We start from the raw sequence: 13,136 nt of genomic DNA, 5'->3' as shown, positions 1-13,136 counted from the left end.
GTTCTGGCTCGTTACTCCCGAGCCCCCCCCCCTTTCAAGGCATAACATGATGACCTGGTGGCTATTGCATTAATGGTGAGACAAGCTCCCCCTGCTGGAGAGAAGATTGTCTTTCCCTGGTACCTGGAGACCCTCAGGGTGCGATACTTACCTAGCTGACGCAGGCCAGACGATCCCCGCTGAGATCCAGTTTCCATATATGGATGACCAGGAGTTGGTTATTAATCACTCAAACGCACATTAAATCATGCTTTCCGGTTAGTGCAATCTACACTCATCTCCCAATAAGGAATATGGTCACAGAAGTCACCAATTTTTTCACTATTTTGCCTTGAAAGTTTTCACTGTGCACTTTATACCAACTTTGGACGCATATATTCATCACCATTGATCACATCTCTGGATGCCTATTTTATCTGACAATCCCCTTTATGTATGTTATTAAGTAGTGATTGCTTCGTCGTTTTTTGATTATCGCATTTCAAGTTCGCATGCTTCAATTTTAGATTTGTACTAGCGCTGCATGTTTACTTATATATCCACTATGGAGGCTTCTGAGGTTCGCTTTTTCATGCTAGTCGCTCTTTGATTCCTATCCAGCGCTCGTATTTTGTCCGTTTTCACTGTTATCTCACATATATATTCTTATTATAGCTAAATGTACCACCCTAACTCCTCCCAGTTTTTACACTACATAGACAGTAATATACCGAAACGTGCGGATTGTTCCCGATTGGTGTGCTATGACTTTGTGGAAGGTTTCGCCGAATGGTTCACGAAATATCGCCATTTTTGTGGTGAAATTGGTCCCATAGGAATGAATGGCAGAATGTTCAAAACTAGAGTGGGAGCTGACAAAAGCTAGAGTGTGAGCTGAAAAATCAGGACATGATTTCTAAACTGCCATCACTCTGTCATTTTCAAGCCCACCTACACAAATCCTATATCAAAACGTTCAGCTATCCCTGCTGCCACTAAAAATGTCCACGGCTAAGCCATAGTCCTGATAGTTTTCACAATATGACCATTTGTTTGCAACTCACGCCGCCCATTGACATTCATTGAAACTCCATTCTAGCCACCTGAAATTTGAAGGGCAATATCTAAACTGCGACTGTGCCTTCATTTTTAATATTTCAGACATACTATGCATCAAAATGTAGGTCTGGGTCTTGTGATTCTCACAATATAAAGCTCTTCGGTGTAAGATTTATAATTTTAAAACTACAACCGTTTGAAGATGGCAACTGCCAGTGAAGTGAGCAAGTTGGAGCAGTTTGTTTTTAACCGCTCTTCTCCGCCCTTGCTATAGAGTGAGTTGCCATAGAAACCCAGGTGTGTGAGCAGGCAGCAGTGACAAAAGCTACTCCGCCCACTCCAGTTGTAGACTACTGATAGAGGCAAGAACACTTCACACAATTTCCCCAGAAATTGTAGCTTTTCTAGTTTTAATGTGTACCTGTTAACTGCAACTGAAATGGACCCCAATTCCTAAGGCTGGCCATACATTATACAATGTTCTTGTACAATTTCCCTTTAGATTTATTATTATTATACAGGATTTATATAACGGCAACAATTTGCTCATTGCTTTACAATATAACGGGAGACAATACAGCAACAATACAGTTCAATACAACCGGCTCCTTAGTAATACAATATAAGGTCACACCTAAAACACTTTCAATTTGTATGCAATCAGGCAGGCCCTTGCACTATATAGCTGAAGATAAATCTAAAGGAAATTGAATAATGTATGGCCAGCTTAACAATGGAGCGTTTTGAGCCACTAGGAAGAAGGGTTATCCCTAATGAGGTAGACCAGGGGTGTCCAAACTTTTGACTTTCTTGGGCCACATTGGAAGAAGAGGAATTGCCTTGGGCCACACATAAAATATACGAACAATAAAAATAGCTGATTAGCAGAAAACGTCACGCAGATCACAAGGTAACGATCAGTGATGTAGATAATTTACCTATCTGGGTAATAAAACTTCATTTATTTGGTTTGTTTTTTTACTATTATAAAAGAAAAGAGGGCATCATTATTATTATACAGGATTTATATATCGCCAACAGTTTGCGCAGCGCTTTACAGAATGAAGGTAGACAGTACAGTTACAATACAATTTGGTACAAGAGGAAACAGAGGGCCCTGCTCGTCTGGTTGGATGGATGGAGTAGCGATTCTCAATGATTTCTCAAGGTGCTGATCAGATATTTTGGTTCTAATTTTGCCGTCCGTGTGCTTCATCCTTGAAAACAGTTTCTCACAATTATAGGTGCTGCCGAAGAGTGGGAGATTTTTCTTTGGGAAGATAAAACTTCTAAAAGTCCAGTAGAGATACTGTCAAATTTTTCTTTGACCGCATGTGTTCACTGTAAACACATTTTTACAAAAAAATAAATAAATATTACGTTTTTACGGAAGTTTACAATTTTGTGTTGGGCCACATTCATAGCTGTCTTGACCACATGTGACCCATCGGCAGCGGGCTGGACAAACCTGAGGTGGGCACTGTATAGGCTCCATCATTAATTTCTGGTACGGCTTCTGGGTTATTATTAAATTTTAAGGTGGCCATACAATCTCATGCAGATCTACTGTCAATTGTGTAGTGCATGAGTCTGCTTGATTTGATACAAAATGGAATGGATTGTTTGGATTTAACCAAAACTGTGTAATAAGATCATAAACCTAAAAGATTGTACAATCAGATTGTATAGTGTATGGCCAGCTTTAGGCCTGTGTACAAAATGGCTTCCCCATCTGTATTTAGGCAACTATGTCAAATACTATATGTCCCATTCATATATCTGAACCAATTTTTCCTTTATGTTACTCCATTTGCCATCGCTGTCAGCTAATAAGGAGTGTGCAGTCACATCTGAACTCCCTCCACTCACATAATTAAATTTCATCAGGCCACTTTGCCATAGAAAACACATTTTCCGCCTCGGATAACACATCCGGCTTTTACAATCTGTCTACAAGAAATAATTCTTCATCTTAGTCCTATATAAGACAAATATAATCCGCTATTCCCATCCGGATAATTGCAGAGCGCGCCTCTACCCGCATCCTCGTCCCATCAAAAGGGCAAAGGAAAGGATTTGCTGAACGTAAGCACATGTCAAGGACAAAATAGGAAAACCGGCTATCCAATGTCACATTAACTAGCACAAAAAGAGCTTTTCCCCCGGGGAGGGGGAGTTCTAACAAGAGTTCATAATAACCCATCCGATCCTTAATGGTGGGCATAATAGTGACCTGAACCATAAGAACAAAGCACTAAGGCAAGCCGAGGAGAACGGCAGATGTTTAGCAGCTAAATCCGGAGAGAGGAAAGACAGAGCTGGATGCAGTGTGGCCTATACAGAGGATGGCAGCTGTGGATGAAAGGACCAAACACAAGGCTTCATCCACAGTCATATCCAAGTCCTGCCATCATATGAGGGCTATAACGATCTATGGCCTGGACAGAAGAAGACAATCCTACACGATCAGCACAGGCCATTACACAAGGTTTCATCCCTAGCCGTAACCCAGTCCTGGCATCATATGGGGGCCTACAATGAGTTATATGGCCTATACGGAGATAGAAAACCCTGCATGATCAGCACAGAAGATTACACAAGGCCTCTTCCCTAGCCATAACCCAGTCCTGGCATCATATGGGGGCCTACAATGAGTTATATGGCCTATACGGAGATAGAAAACCCTGCATGATCAGCACAGAAGATTACACAAGGCCTCATCCCTAGCCATAACCCAGTCCTGGCATCATATGGGGGCCTACAATGAGTTATATGGCCTATACGGAGATAGAAAACCCTGCATGATCAGCACAGGACATTACACAAGGCTTCATCCCTAGTCATAACCCAGTCCTGGCATCATATGGGGGCCTACAATGAGTTATATGGCCTATACGGAGATAGAAAACCCTGCATGATCAGCACAGGACATTACACAAGGCCTCATCCCTAGCCATAACCCAGTCCTGGCATCATATGGGGGCCTACAATGAGTTATATGGCCTATACGGAGATAGAAAACCCTGCATGATCAGCACAGGACATTACACAAGGCTTCATCCCTAGTCATAACCCAGTCCTGGCATCATATGGGGGCCTACAATGAGTTATATGGCCTATACGGAGATAGAAAACCCTGCATGATCAGCACAGAATATTACACAAGGCTTCATCCATAGCCATATTCCAGAGCTGGCATCATATTGGGGGCCTGGACAGAGGATGACAGCCCGGAATGATCAGCACCGGACACAACAAACAAAAGGCTTTAGCCATAGTCATATCCAAGTGCTGACATCATATGGGGGGCTATAACAATCTGTGGCCTACACAGGGGATGACAGTCCGGTATGTGGATGATCAGCACACATTACAATAGCAATACAAGGCTTTCATTGATAGCGGTGTCCCATTCTTAGCATCACATAGGGTGCTGCAATGATGTACGTATATGGCATAGACAGGGGATGACAGCACATATCACAATGAGAAGGCTAGCCTTCCATTATAGCAATGTCCCATCCTTAGCATCATATGGGCTGCTACAATGATCTGTGTCCTGATTAGTGGATGACAGCCCTGGATCATCACCACACATCACAATTGGAAGGCTTCATAGCCTATCATATCAATGTGGCCTGGATGGAGGATGACAGCCCTTGATGCTGAGCACAAATCATAACAGGAGTGCAAGGCTTCCTCCATATTGATGCCCCAGCGTGGTGTGTCTGAGCTATGGACAGAGGATGACAGCACTACAGCAATACAAAGCTTTCATTGATAAAGATATCCCATGCATATCATCATATGGGCTCCTACAATGATCTATGACCTGGACAGAGGATGAGAGCCCTGAATCTTCAGCACAGATTACAATAGCAAGGCCTTCACTGAACATGATACCCTAGCCTTAGCATCATATGGGCTCCTACGTTGATCTGTGGCCCCAACAGAGGGTGACAACCGTGGATCATCAGCACATATCACAACAGCAATGCAAGGCTTCCATTCACAGTGATGTCAAAACCCTAGCATCATGTGGCTGTGGTCTGGATAGAAAATGGCAGCCCTAGATGTACTTCACCACAAGGCTTCACTAATAGTGATGTCCCATCCCTAGCATCATATGTGGTGCTGCTATGACCTATGATCTGGACAGGAGATGACAGCCCTGGATGGTCAGCACACATCGCCATAACAATGCCAGGCTTGCATTAATTTGTGTTCCCATGTTACATCATATAGTGCGCTGCTATAATCTGTGACCCCAAGAGAGGATGACAACCCTGGATCATCAGCACAGATCACAACAGAAAGGCTTTCACCGATCGCGATGTCCCAGCATTGCATCGTAAGGGGGGCTACAATGAGCTATATGTCCTTGACAGAGGATGTCAGCCATGGATCACACAATATCAATGCAAGACTTTCATCGATACTGATGTCCCAGCATCATATTGCTATGGCCTGGACCGAAGATGACAACCCTGGATCATCAGCACAGGTCACAACAGCAATGCTTTCATGGACAGATCTCTCTGCCCAAACACTATATAGGCTGCTGCCATGATCTATAGCCTGGACAGGGGAACACAGCACAATGGCAATGCCAGGCTTGCATTCATAGTGATGCCCCGACCTTGCATCCTATTGCTATGGCCTGGACAGAAGATGGCAGCCCTAGATCCTCAGCACAATGTCAAGCTTCCATTCATAGTGCAATCTCAGCCCTGCCTCATATGGGGTGCTGATATGACCTGTGGCCTGCACAGATAACAGCACAGAGGCAATGGCCAGATTATATTCATAGTAATGCCTTAGACCTTGCACCCTATTGCTGTGGCCTGGGCACAGGATGACAGTCCTGGAGGCTTTGCATGGACTACAACAGCAATGCTAAACTTGCATTCATAGTGATGCCCCATCTTAGCATCATATGGGGTGCCACTATGATCTGTGACCCCACCAGAGGATAATAGCCCTGGGTCACTAGCACAGATCACAATGGGAAGGTCTTCACTGATACTGATCTCCTTGTCCCGGCATCATGTAGGCCGCTCCTATCATCTGTGGCCTGGACTGGGGAAGACGGCACAATAACAAAACCAGGCTCCCATTCAAAGTGATGGCTTAGTCCTTGCATCCTATTGCTCTGGCCTGGATAGACGATGACAGCCCTGGATCCTCAGCACTGATCACAACAGCAACGCCAGACTTGCATTCACAGTGATGATCTGTGACCCCAATGAGGATGCCAGCCGTGGATACTCAGCACAGATCACAATAGCAACGTATTCACCCATCGTGATCTCCATGCTCCAGCCTCCTATGGGGTGCTGCTGCTTATGATCTGTGGCCTGGACAGGAGAAAACAGCACAAGACCAATGCCAGGCTTCCATCCAGTGTTGTCACATCCTTGAATCATATGGATAACATGATCTATGGACCGGAGGGGACAGTGTCAGTGCCAGGCTGCCATTCTTAGTGAGGCCTCGTCCTTGCATCCTATTACTGGCGGCCTGGACAGAGGGTGATAGCCCTGGATCCTCAGCATTAATCACAATGCCAGGCTTCCATCAATGGAGAACTCCCATCCTGGCATCCTATGGGGTGCAGCTCTGATCTGTGTCCTGGACAGGGGATGACAGCACAATGGCAATGCCTGGTACCCACTAACAGTGATGGCTTAGTCCTTGCATCCTATTTGCTGTGGCCTGAGCAGAGGATGGCGGCCCAGATCACAGCAGCACTGATCTCCCAGTGATAGGGATCTCCCAGCTCCAGCATTGTATTGGCTGCAGCTCTGATCTATGGCCTGGACGGGTGATGACAGCACAGATCACAATTCCAGGCCCCCATCCATAGTGATGCCCCATCCCTCCATCCTATGGTGTGTCCTGATCACAGATCACAATGCCTGGCCTCCATCCATAGTGATGCCCCATCCCTCCATCCATCCTATGGTGTGTCCTGATCACAGATCACAATGCCCGGCCCCCATCCATAGTGATGCCCCATCCCTCCATCCATCCTATGGTGTGTCCTGATCACAGATCACAATGCCCGGCCCCCATCCATAGTGATGCCTCATCCCTCCATCCTATGGTGTGTGACCACAGATCACAATGCCCGGCCTCCATCCATAGTGATGCCCCATCCCTCCATCCTTTGGTATGTCCGGATCACAGATCACAATGCCCGGCCCCCATCCATAGTGATGCCCCATCCCTCCATCCATCCTATGGTGTGTCCTGATCACAGATCACAATGCCCGGCCCCCATCCATAGTGATGCCTCATCCCTCCATCCTATGGTGTGTGACCACAGATCACAATGCCCGGCCTCCATCCATAGTGATGCCCCATCCCTCCATCCTTTGGTGTGTCCGGATCCCAGATCACAATGCCAGGCCTCCATCCATAGTGATGCCCCATCCCTCCATCCATCCTATGGCGTATCCTGACCACAGATCACAATGCCAGGCCCCATCCATAGTGATGCCCCATCCCTCCATCCTATGGCGTGTACTGACCACAGATCACAATGCCAGGCCTCCATCCATAGTGATGCCCCATCCCTCCATCCTATGGCGTGTCCTGATCACAGATCACAATGCCCGGCCCCCATCCATAGTGATGCCCCATCCCTCCATCCCTCCTATGGCGTGTCCTGACCACAGATCACAATGCTCGGCCCCCATCCATAGTGATGCCCCATCCCTCCATCCTATGGTGTGTCCTGATCACAGATCACAATGCCCGGCCCCCATCCATAGTGATGTCCCATCCCTCCATCCTATGGTGTCCTGATCACAGATCACAATGCCCGGCCTCCATCCATAGTGATGCCCCATCCCTCCATCCTATGGTGTGTCCTGATCACAGATCACAATGCCCGGCCCCCATCCATAGTGATGCCCCATCCCTCCATCCTATGGTGTCCTGATCACAGATCACAATGCCTGGCCTCCATCCATAGTGATGCCCCATCCCTCCATCCTATGGTGTGTCCTGATCACAGATCACAAAGACAGGCCCCCATCCATAGTGATGCCCCATCCCTCCATCCATCCTATGGTGTGTCCTGATCACAGATCACAATGCCCGGCCCCCATCCATAGTGATGCCTCATCCCTCCATCCAAAGGTGTGTGACCACAGATCACAATGCCCGGCCTCCATCCATAGTGATGCCCCATCCCTCCATCCTTTGGTATGTACAGATCACAATGCCGGCCCCCATCCATAGTGATGCCCCATCCCTCCATCCATCCTATGGTGTGTCCGGATCCCAGATCACAATGCCAGGCCTCCATCCATAGTGATGCCCCATCCCTCCATCCATCCTATGGCGTATCCTGACCACAGATCACAATGCCGGCCCCCATCCATAGTGATGCCCCATCCCTCCATCCTATGGCGTGTACTGACCACAGATCACAATGCCAGGCCTCCATCCATAGTGATGCCCCATCCCTCCATCCATCCTATGGCGTATCCTGACCACAGATCACAATGCCAGGCCCCATCCATAGTGATGCCCCATCCCTCCATCCTATGGCGTGTACTGACCACAGATCACAATGCCAGGCCTCCATCCATAGTGATGCCCCATCCCTCCATCCTATGGCGTGTCCTGATCACAGATCACAATGCCCGGCCCCCATCCATAGTGATGCCCCATCCCTCCATCCCTCCTATGGCGTGTCCTGACCACAGATCACAATGCTCGGCCCCCATCCATAGTGATGCCCCATCCCTCCATCCTATGGTGTGTCCTGATCACAGATCACAATGCCCGGCCCCCATCCATAGTGATGTCCCATCCCTCCATCCTATGGTGTCCTGATCACAGATCACAATGCCCGGCCTCCATCCATAGTGATGCCCCATCCCTCCATCCTATGGTGTGTCCTGATCACAGATCACAATGCCCGGCCCCCATCCATAGTGATGCCCCATCCCTCCATCCTATGGTGTCCTGATCACAGATCACAATGCCTGGCCTCCATCCATAGTGATGCCCCATCCCTCCATCCTATGGTGTGTCCTGATCACAGATCACAAAGACAGGCCCCCATCCATAGTGATGCCCCATCCCTCCATCCATCCTATGGTGTGTCCTGATCACAGATCACAATGCCCGGCCCCCATCCATAGTGATGCCTCATCCCTCCATCCTATGGTGTGTGACCACAGATCACAATGCCCGGCCTCCATCCATAGTGATGCCCCATCCCTCCATCCTTTGGTATGTACAGATCACAATGCCGGCCCCCATCCATAGTGATGCCCCATCCCTCCATCCATCCTATGGTGTGTCCGGATCCCAGATCACAATGCCAGGCCTCCATCCATAGTGATGCCCCATCCCTCCATCCATCCTATGGCGTATCCTGACCACAGATCACAATGCCGGCCCCCATCCATAGTGATGCCCCATCCCTCCATCCTATGGCGTGTACTGACCACAGATCACAATGCCAGGCCTCCATCCATAGTGATGCCCCATCCCTCCATCCATCCCTCCATCCTATGGCGTGTCCTGATCACAGATCACAATGCCCGGCCCCCATCCATAGTGATGCCCCATCCCTCCTATGGCGTGTCCTGACCACAGATCACAATGCCCGGCCCCCATCCATAGTGATGCCCCATCCCTCCATCCTATGGTGTGTCCTGATCACAGATCACAATGCCCGGCCCCCATCCATAGTGATGCCCCATCCCTCCATCCTATGGTGTGTCCTGATCCCAGATCACAATGCCCGGCCCCCATCCATAGTGATGCCCCATCCCTCCATCCTATGGTGTCCTGATCACAGATCACAATGCCCGGCCTCTATCCATAGTGATGCCCCATCCCTCCATCCTATGGTGTGTCCTGATCCCAGATCACAATGCTCGGCCCCCATCCATAGTGATGCCCCATCCCTCCATCCATCCTATGGTGTGTCCTGATCACAGATCACAATGCTCGGCCCCCATCCATAGTGATGCCCCATCCCTCCATCCTTTGGTGTCCTGATCACAGATCACAATGCCTGGCCTCCATCCATAGTGATGCCCCATCCCTCCATCCTATAGTGTCCTGATCACAGATCACAATGCCTGGCCTCCATCCATAGTGATGCCCCATCCCTCCATCCTATGGTGTGTGACCACAGATCACAATACCTGGCCTCCATCCATAGTGATGCCCCATCCCTCCATCCATAGTGATGCCCCATCCCTCCATCCTATGGTGTGTGACCACAGATCACAATACCTGGCCTCCATCCATAGTGATGCCCCATCCCTCCATCCTATGGTGTGTCCTGATCCCAGATCACAATGCTCGGCCCCCATCCATAGTGATGCCCCATCCCTCCATCCTTTGGTGTCCTGATCACAGATCACAATGCCTGGCCTCCATCCATAGTGATGCCCCATCCCTCCATCCTATGGTGTGTCCTGATCCCAGATCACAATGCTCGGCCCCCATCCATAGTGATGCCCCATCCCTCCATCCTTTGGTGTCCTGATCACAGATCACAATGACAGGCCCCCATCCATAGTGATGCCCCATCCATCCATCCTATGGTGTGTCCAGATCACAGATCACAATGCCCGGCCCCCATCCATAGTGATGCCCCATCCCTCCATCCTATGGTGTGTCCTGATCACAGATCACAATGACAGGCCCCCATCCATAGTGATGCCCCATCCATCCATCCTATGGTGTGTGACCACAGATCACAATGCCCGGCCTCCATCCATAGTGATGCCCCATCCCTCCATCCTATGGTGTCCTGATCACAGATCACAATGCCTGGCCTCCATCCATAGTGATGCCCCATCCATCCATCCTATGGTGTGTCCAGATCACAATGCACGGCTCCCAGTGACAGGGTTCCCCCAGCCTGGCTCACATGGGGTGCAGGCACTATGATCTGTGTCCTGCCAGTGCCCGGCTCCCATCCACAGTGACGTCTTATCCTTGCATCCTATGGTGTGTCCTGATCACAGATCACAATGGAGATCTCCCATTGATATTGATGCCCCTCCATCGCCCCTTTCCTCCATCCATCCCTCCATCTCCCCCCTTACCTTTGTGTAAAGCTCCGATGCTGCCATGCTGCTCCGTGTACATAGACGTCCCCTCCCCCTCCTCCCCGGTGGCGGGTGGTCCCGCCCCGCGGCAGGTGTCGGCACTGTGTCCCTGCTCTCTCTCGGGTCCGGGCGGAGTGTGGGGTCAGATCGCCATGTTACCTGAGCAGAGGTCTGTGTGGGTGCGGGTCTCTGTGCATTGTGGGAAGGAGATGTGTGGAGGGGAAGCTGTGATTCTTCTCCGGAGGATTGCTGGGCTCGCTCTGCCTCCCATCGGCGGACTCCACTCTACACCATCTCCTCCTAACCGGCGCCGTGCGCGGACACTCCGCGGACATGCGGCTCTGCTCCGCTAGGGGGCGCCGGAGGGCTGTTAACCCCTTCCGCACACTCAGCCCTGGCACCAGTCTGCCTATGACTTCTGATGTACCCACGAGGGTTGTCACCTCATCCCTTTAAACCCGAACACGTATTCATGACACAGGTTCTGTGGCTGATTAGGTGGTCATTCAACTCACTTGGTGCCTTCTCTGCATTAGATGGGCTTCAGAACCTGTATAATTAATGTGTTCTGCTTTAAAGGGATGAGGTGGCAACCCCAGTACCCAGGCTGGGATCACATGAATGGCATTCTCATGTGGAATGGGCTGGCAGCACCCTCTGGGCATCATTCACACCTGTGCATCCTGCTAACATGCATTTTTTTTGTGCGTTTTTTACAGATCATCATAAGGCAGCCCATTTCTGTCACTAAAATTACCTGCGACAAACGTGCCAGAGAATCTCAAGAAGCATTCTCCAGTTTGCACATTTTTTTACTTCTCTTTTTGCCACGTTTCTCGCCAGTCTTTGCATACAGCAAATTGCAGGTTTGCTTCCCACATTTGGGGTTCCATTAACAATCATTCACACGTGTGCAACTTGTCATGCGGCTTTGGACACTAAAGTATGTCACCAGTCATACCCCATGTTCTTTAATGACAACCACTCATTTATGTACGATTTAAAGTTGCAGTGACTTCATGCACTAATTTGGTATGACTTTCATATAACTTGAGTGCCATAGACTGCAATGTAAACCCTCAAAAGTCACACCTGAATGTTAAAAATGCAACAGTAGTCCATTATCATTAATGAAAGCCAGAATTGTGTCCAAGTTGCACCCAAGGTCCTACAACTTTGGAGTCATACAAGTGTGAATGGAGTCTTAGGCCAAATTCATACCTTTGTGCTCTGTGAACTCACACAGGAATGCACATTTCTGCACATACGGAAAAAACGTACAAAAAACATGATTCACACTTTCAGTGTCATTATTTCCTAACTTCACCCCAAAGGCAGCAGGGAATTGCACATTTTGTCACACAGCAAATGAACTTCAAACATGGAGCTCAGAGGTCTGCTCCCAGAAATGGCCTCCAACCTCTCCTAATATATGGGAAAGCATACTGTTATATTTCCAAATGATCAAACAAACAAAAAAAAAAAATCCAGCCTCCAACCTTCCCTTATAGCCGGCACAACACACTCCTTTATTTCCAGACAATAACCCCCTCCAAAAAATATGGCCTCCAACCTGCCCTTACAGCCGGGCAAAGACACTCCTTCATTTCCAGCTGATAAAACAAAAGAAAAATTCAGCCTCCAATCTCCCCTTATAGCCAGCCAAGCACAGATTTCCAAAACATTATTTGTCAGATGATAAAACAAAAACAAAGGTATTTAGTAATCTTATCTTTAAGTCTATTTTTTTTTTTTGGGGGGGGGGGTTTACTTATTTTTACTTTTTTTAACCCACCACTAACCATAGGGTCAAAACAGCAAAAAGACATACATGAAAGAAGAAGCAGCACTACATTTGCCTTTCCAAAAAAAAAGAAAATTATTTCTAGACGGTAAAAAAGAAAAATCTGGCCTCCAACCTCCCCTAAAAAAAGGGGCAAGCACACTGTTTTATTTCCAGATGATAAAAAAAATCCAGCTTCCAACCTCTCCTTATAGTTGGCCAAG

At 48.4% G+C, this 13,136-nt stretch overlaps 1 protein-coding gene across 4 annotated transcripts in view; it reads right to left on the bottom strand.

Annotated features, from left to right (window-relative positions):
• The window catches only part of LOC149442469 (unconventional myosin-Va), a 242,304-nt gene extending 230,853 nt beyond the window's left edge, over positions 1-11,451 (bottom strand). For 3 of the 4 annotated variants that reach the window (XM_089656073.1, XM_089656074.1, XM_089656075.1), the window contains exon 1: positions 11,127-11,451. In XM_089656073.1, coding sequence (XP_089512199.1) covers positions 11,127-11,153 — 27 coding nt within the window. In that variant the 5' untranslated portion in view covers positions 11,154-11,451. The remainder of the gene's footprint in view (positions 1-11,126) is intronic. The other variant, XM_089656076.1, reaches the window with a different exon arrangement.
• Between the last annotated feature and the right edge of the window lie 1,685 nt (positions 11,452-13,136).

The sequence above is a fragment of the Staurois parvus genome, unplaced genomic scaffold (assembly GCF_062004578.1).
Source record: "Staurois parvus isolate SC_StPar_1 unplaced genomic scaffold, SC_StPar_1.0 ptg000885l, whole genome shotgun sequence".
In the NCBI taxonomy this organism is placed as follows: Eukaryota; Metazoa; Chordata; class Amphibia; order Anura; family Ranidae; genus Staurois; species Staurois parvus.
This window is presented reverse-complemented; position numbering and strand designations above follow the sequence as displayed.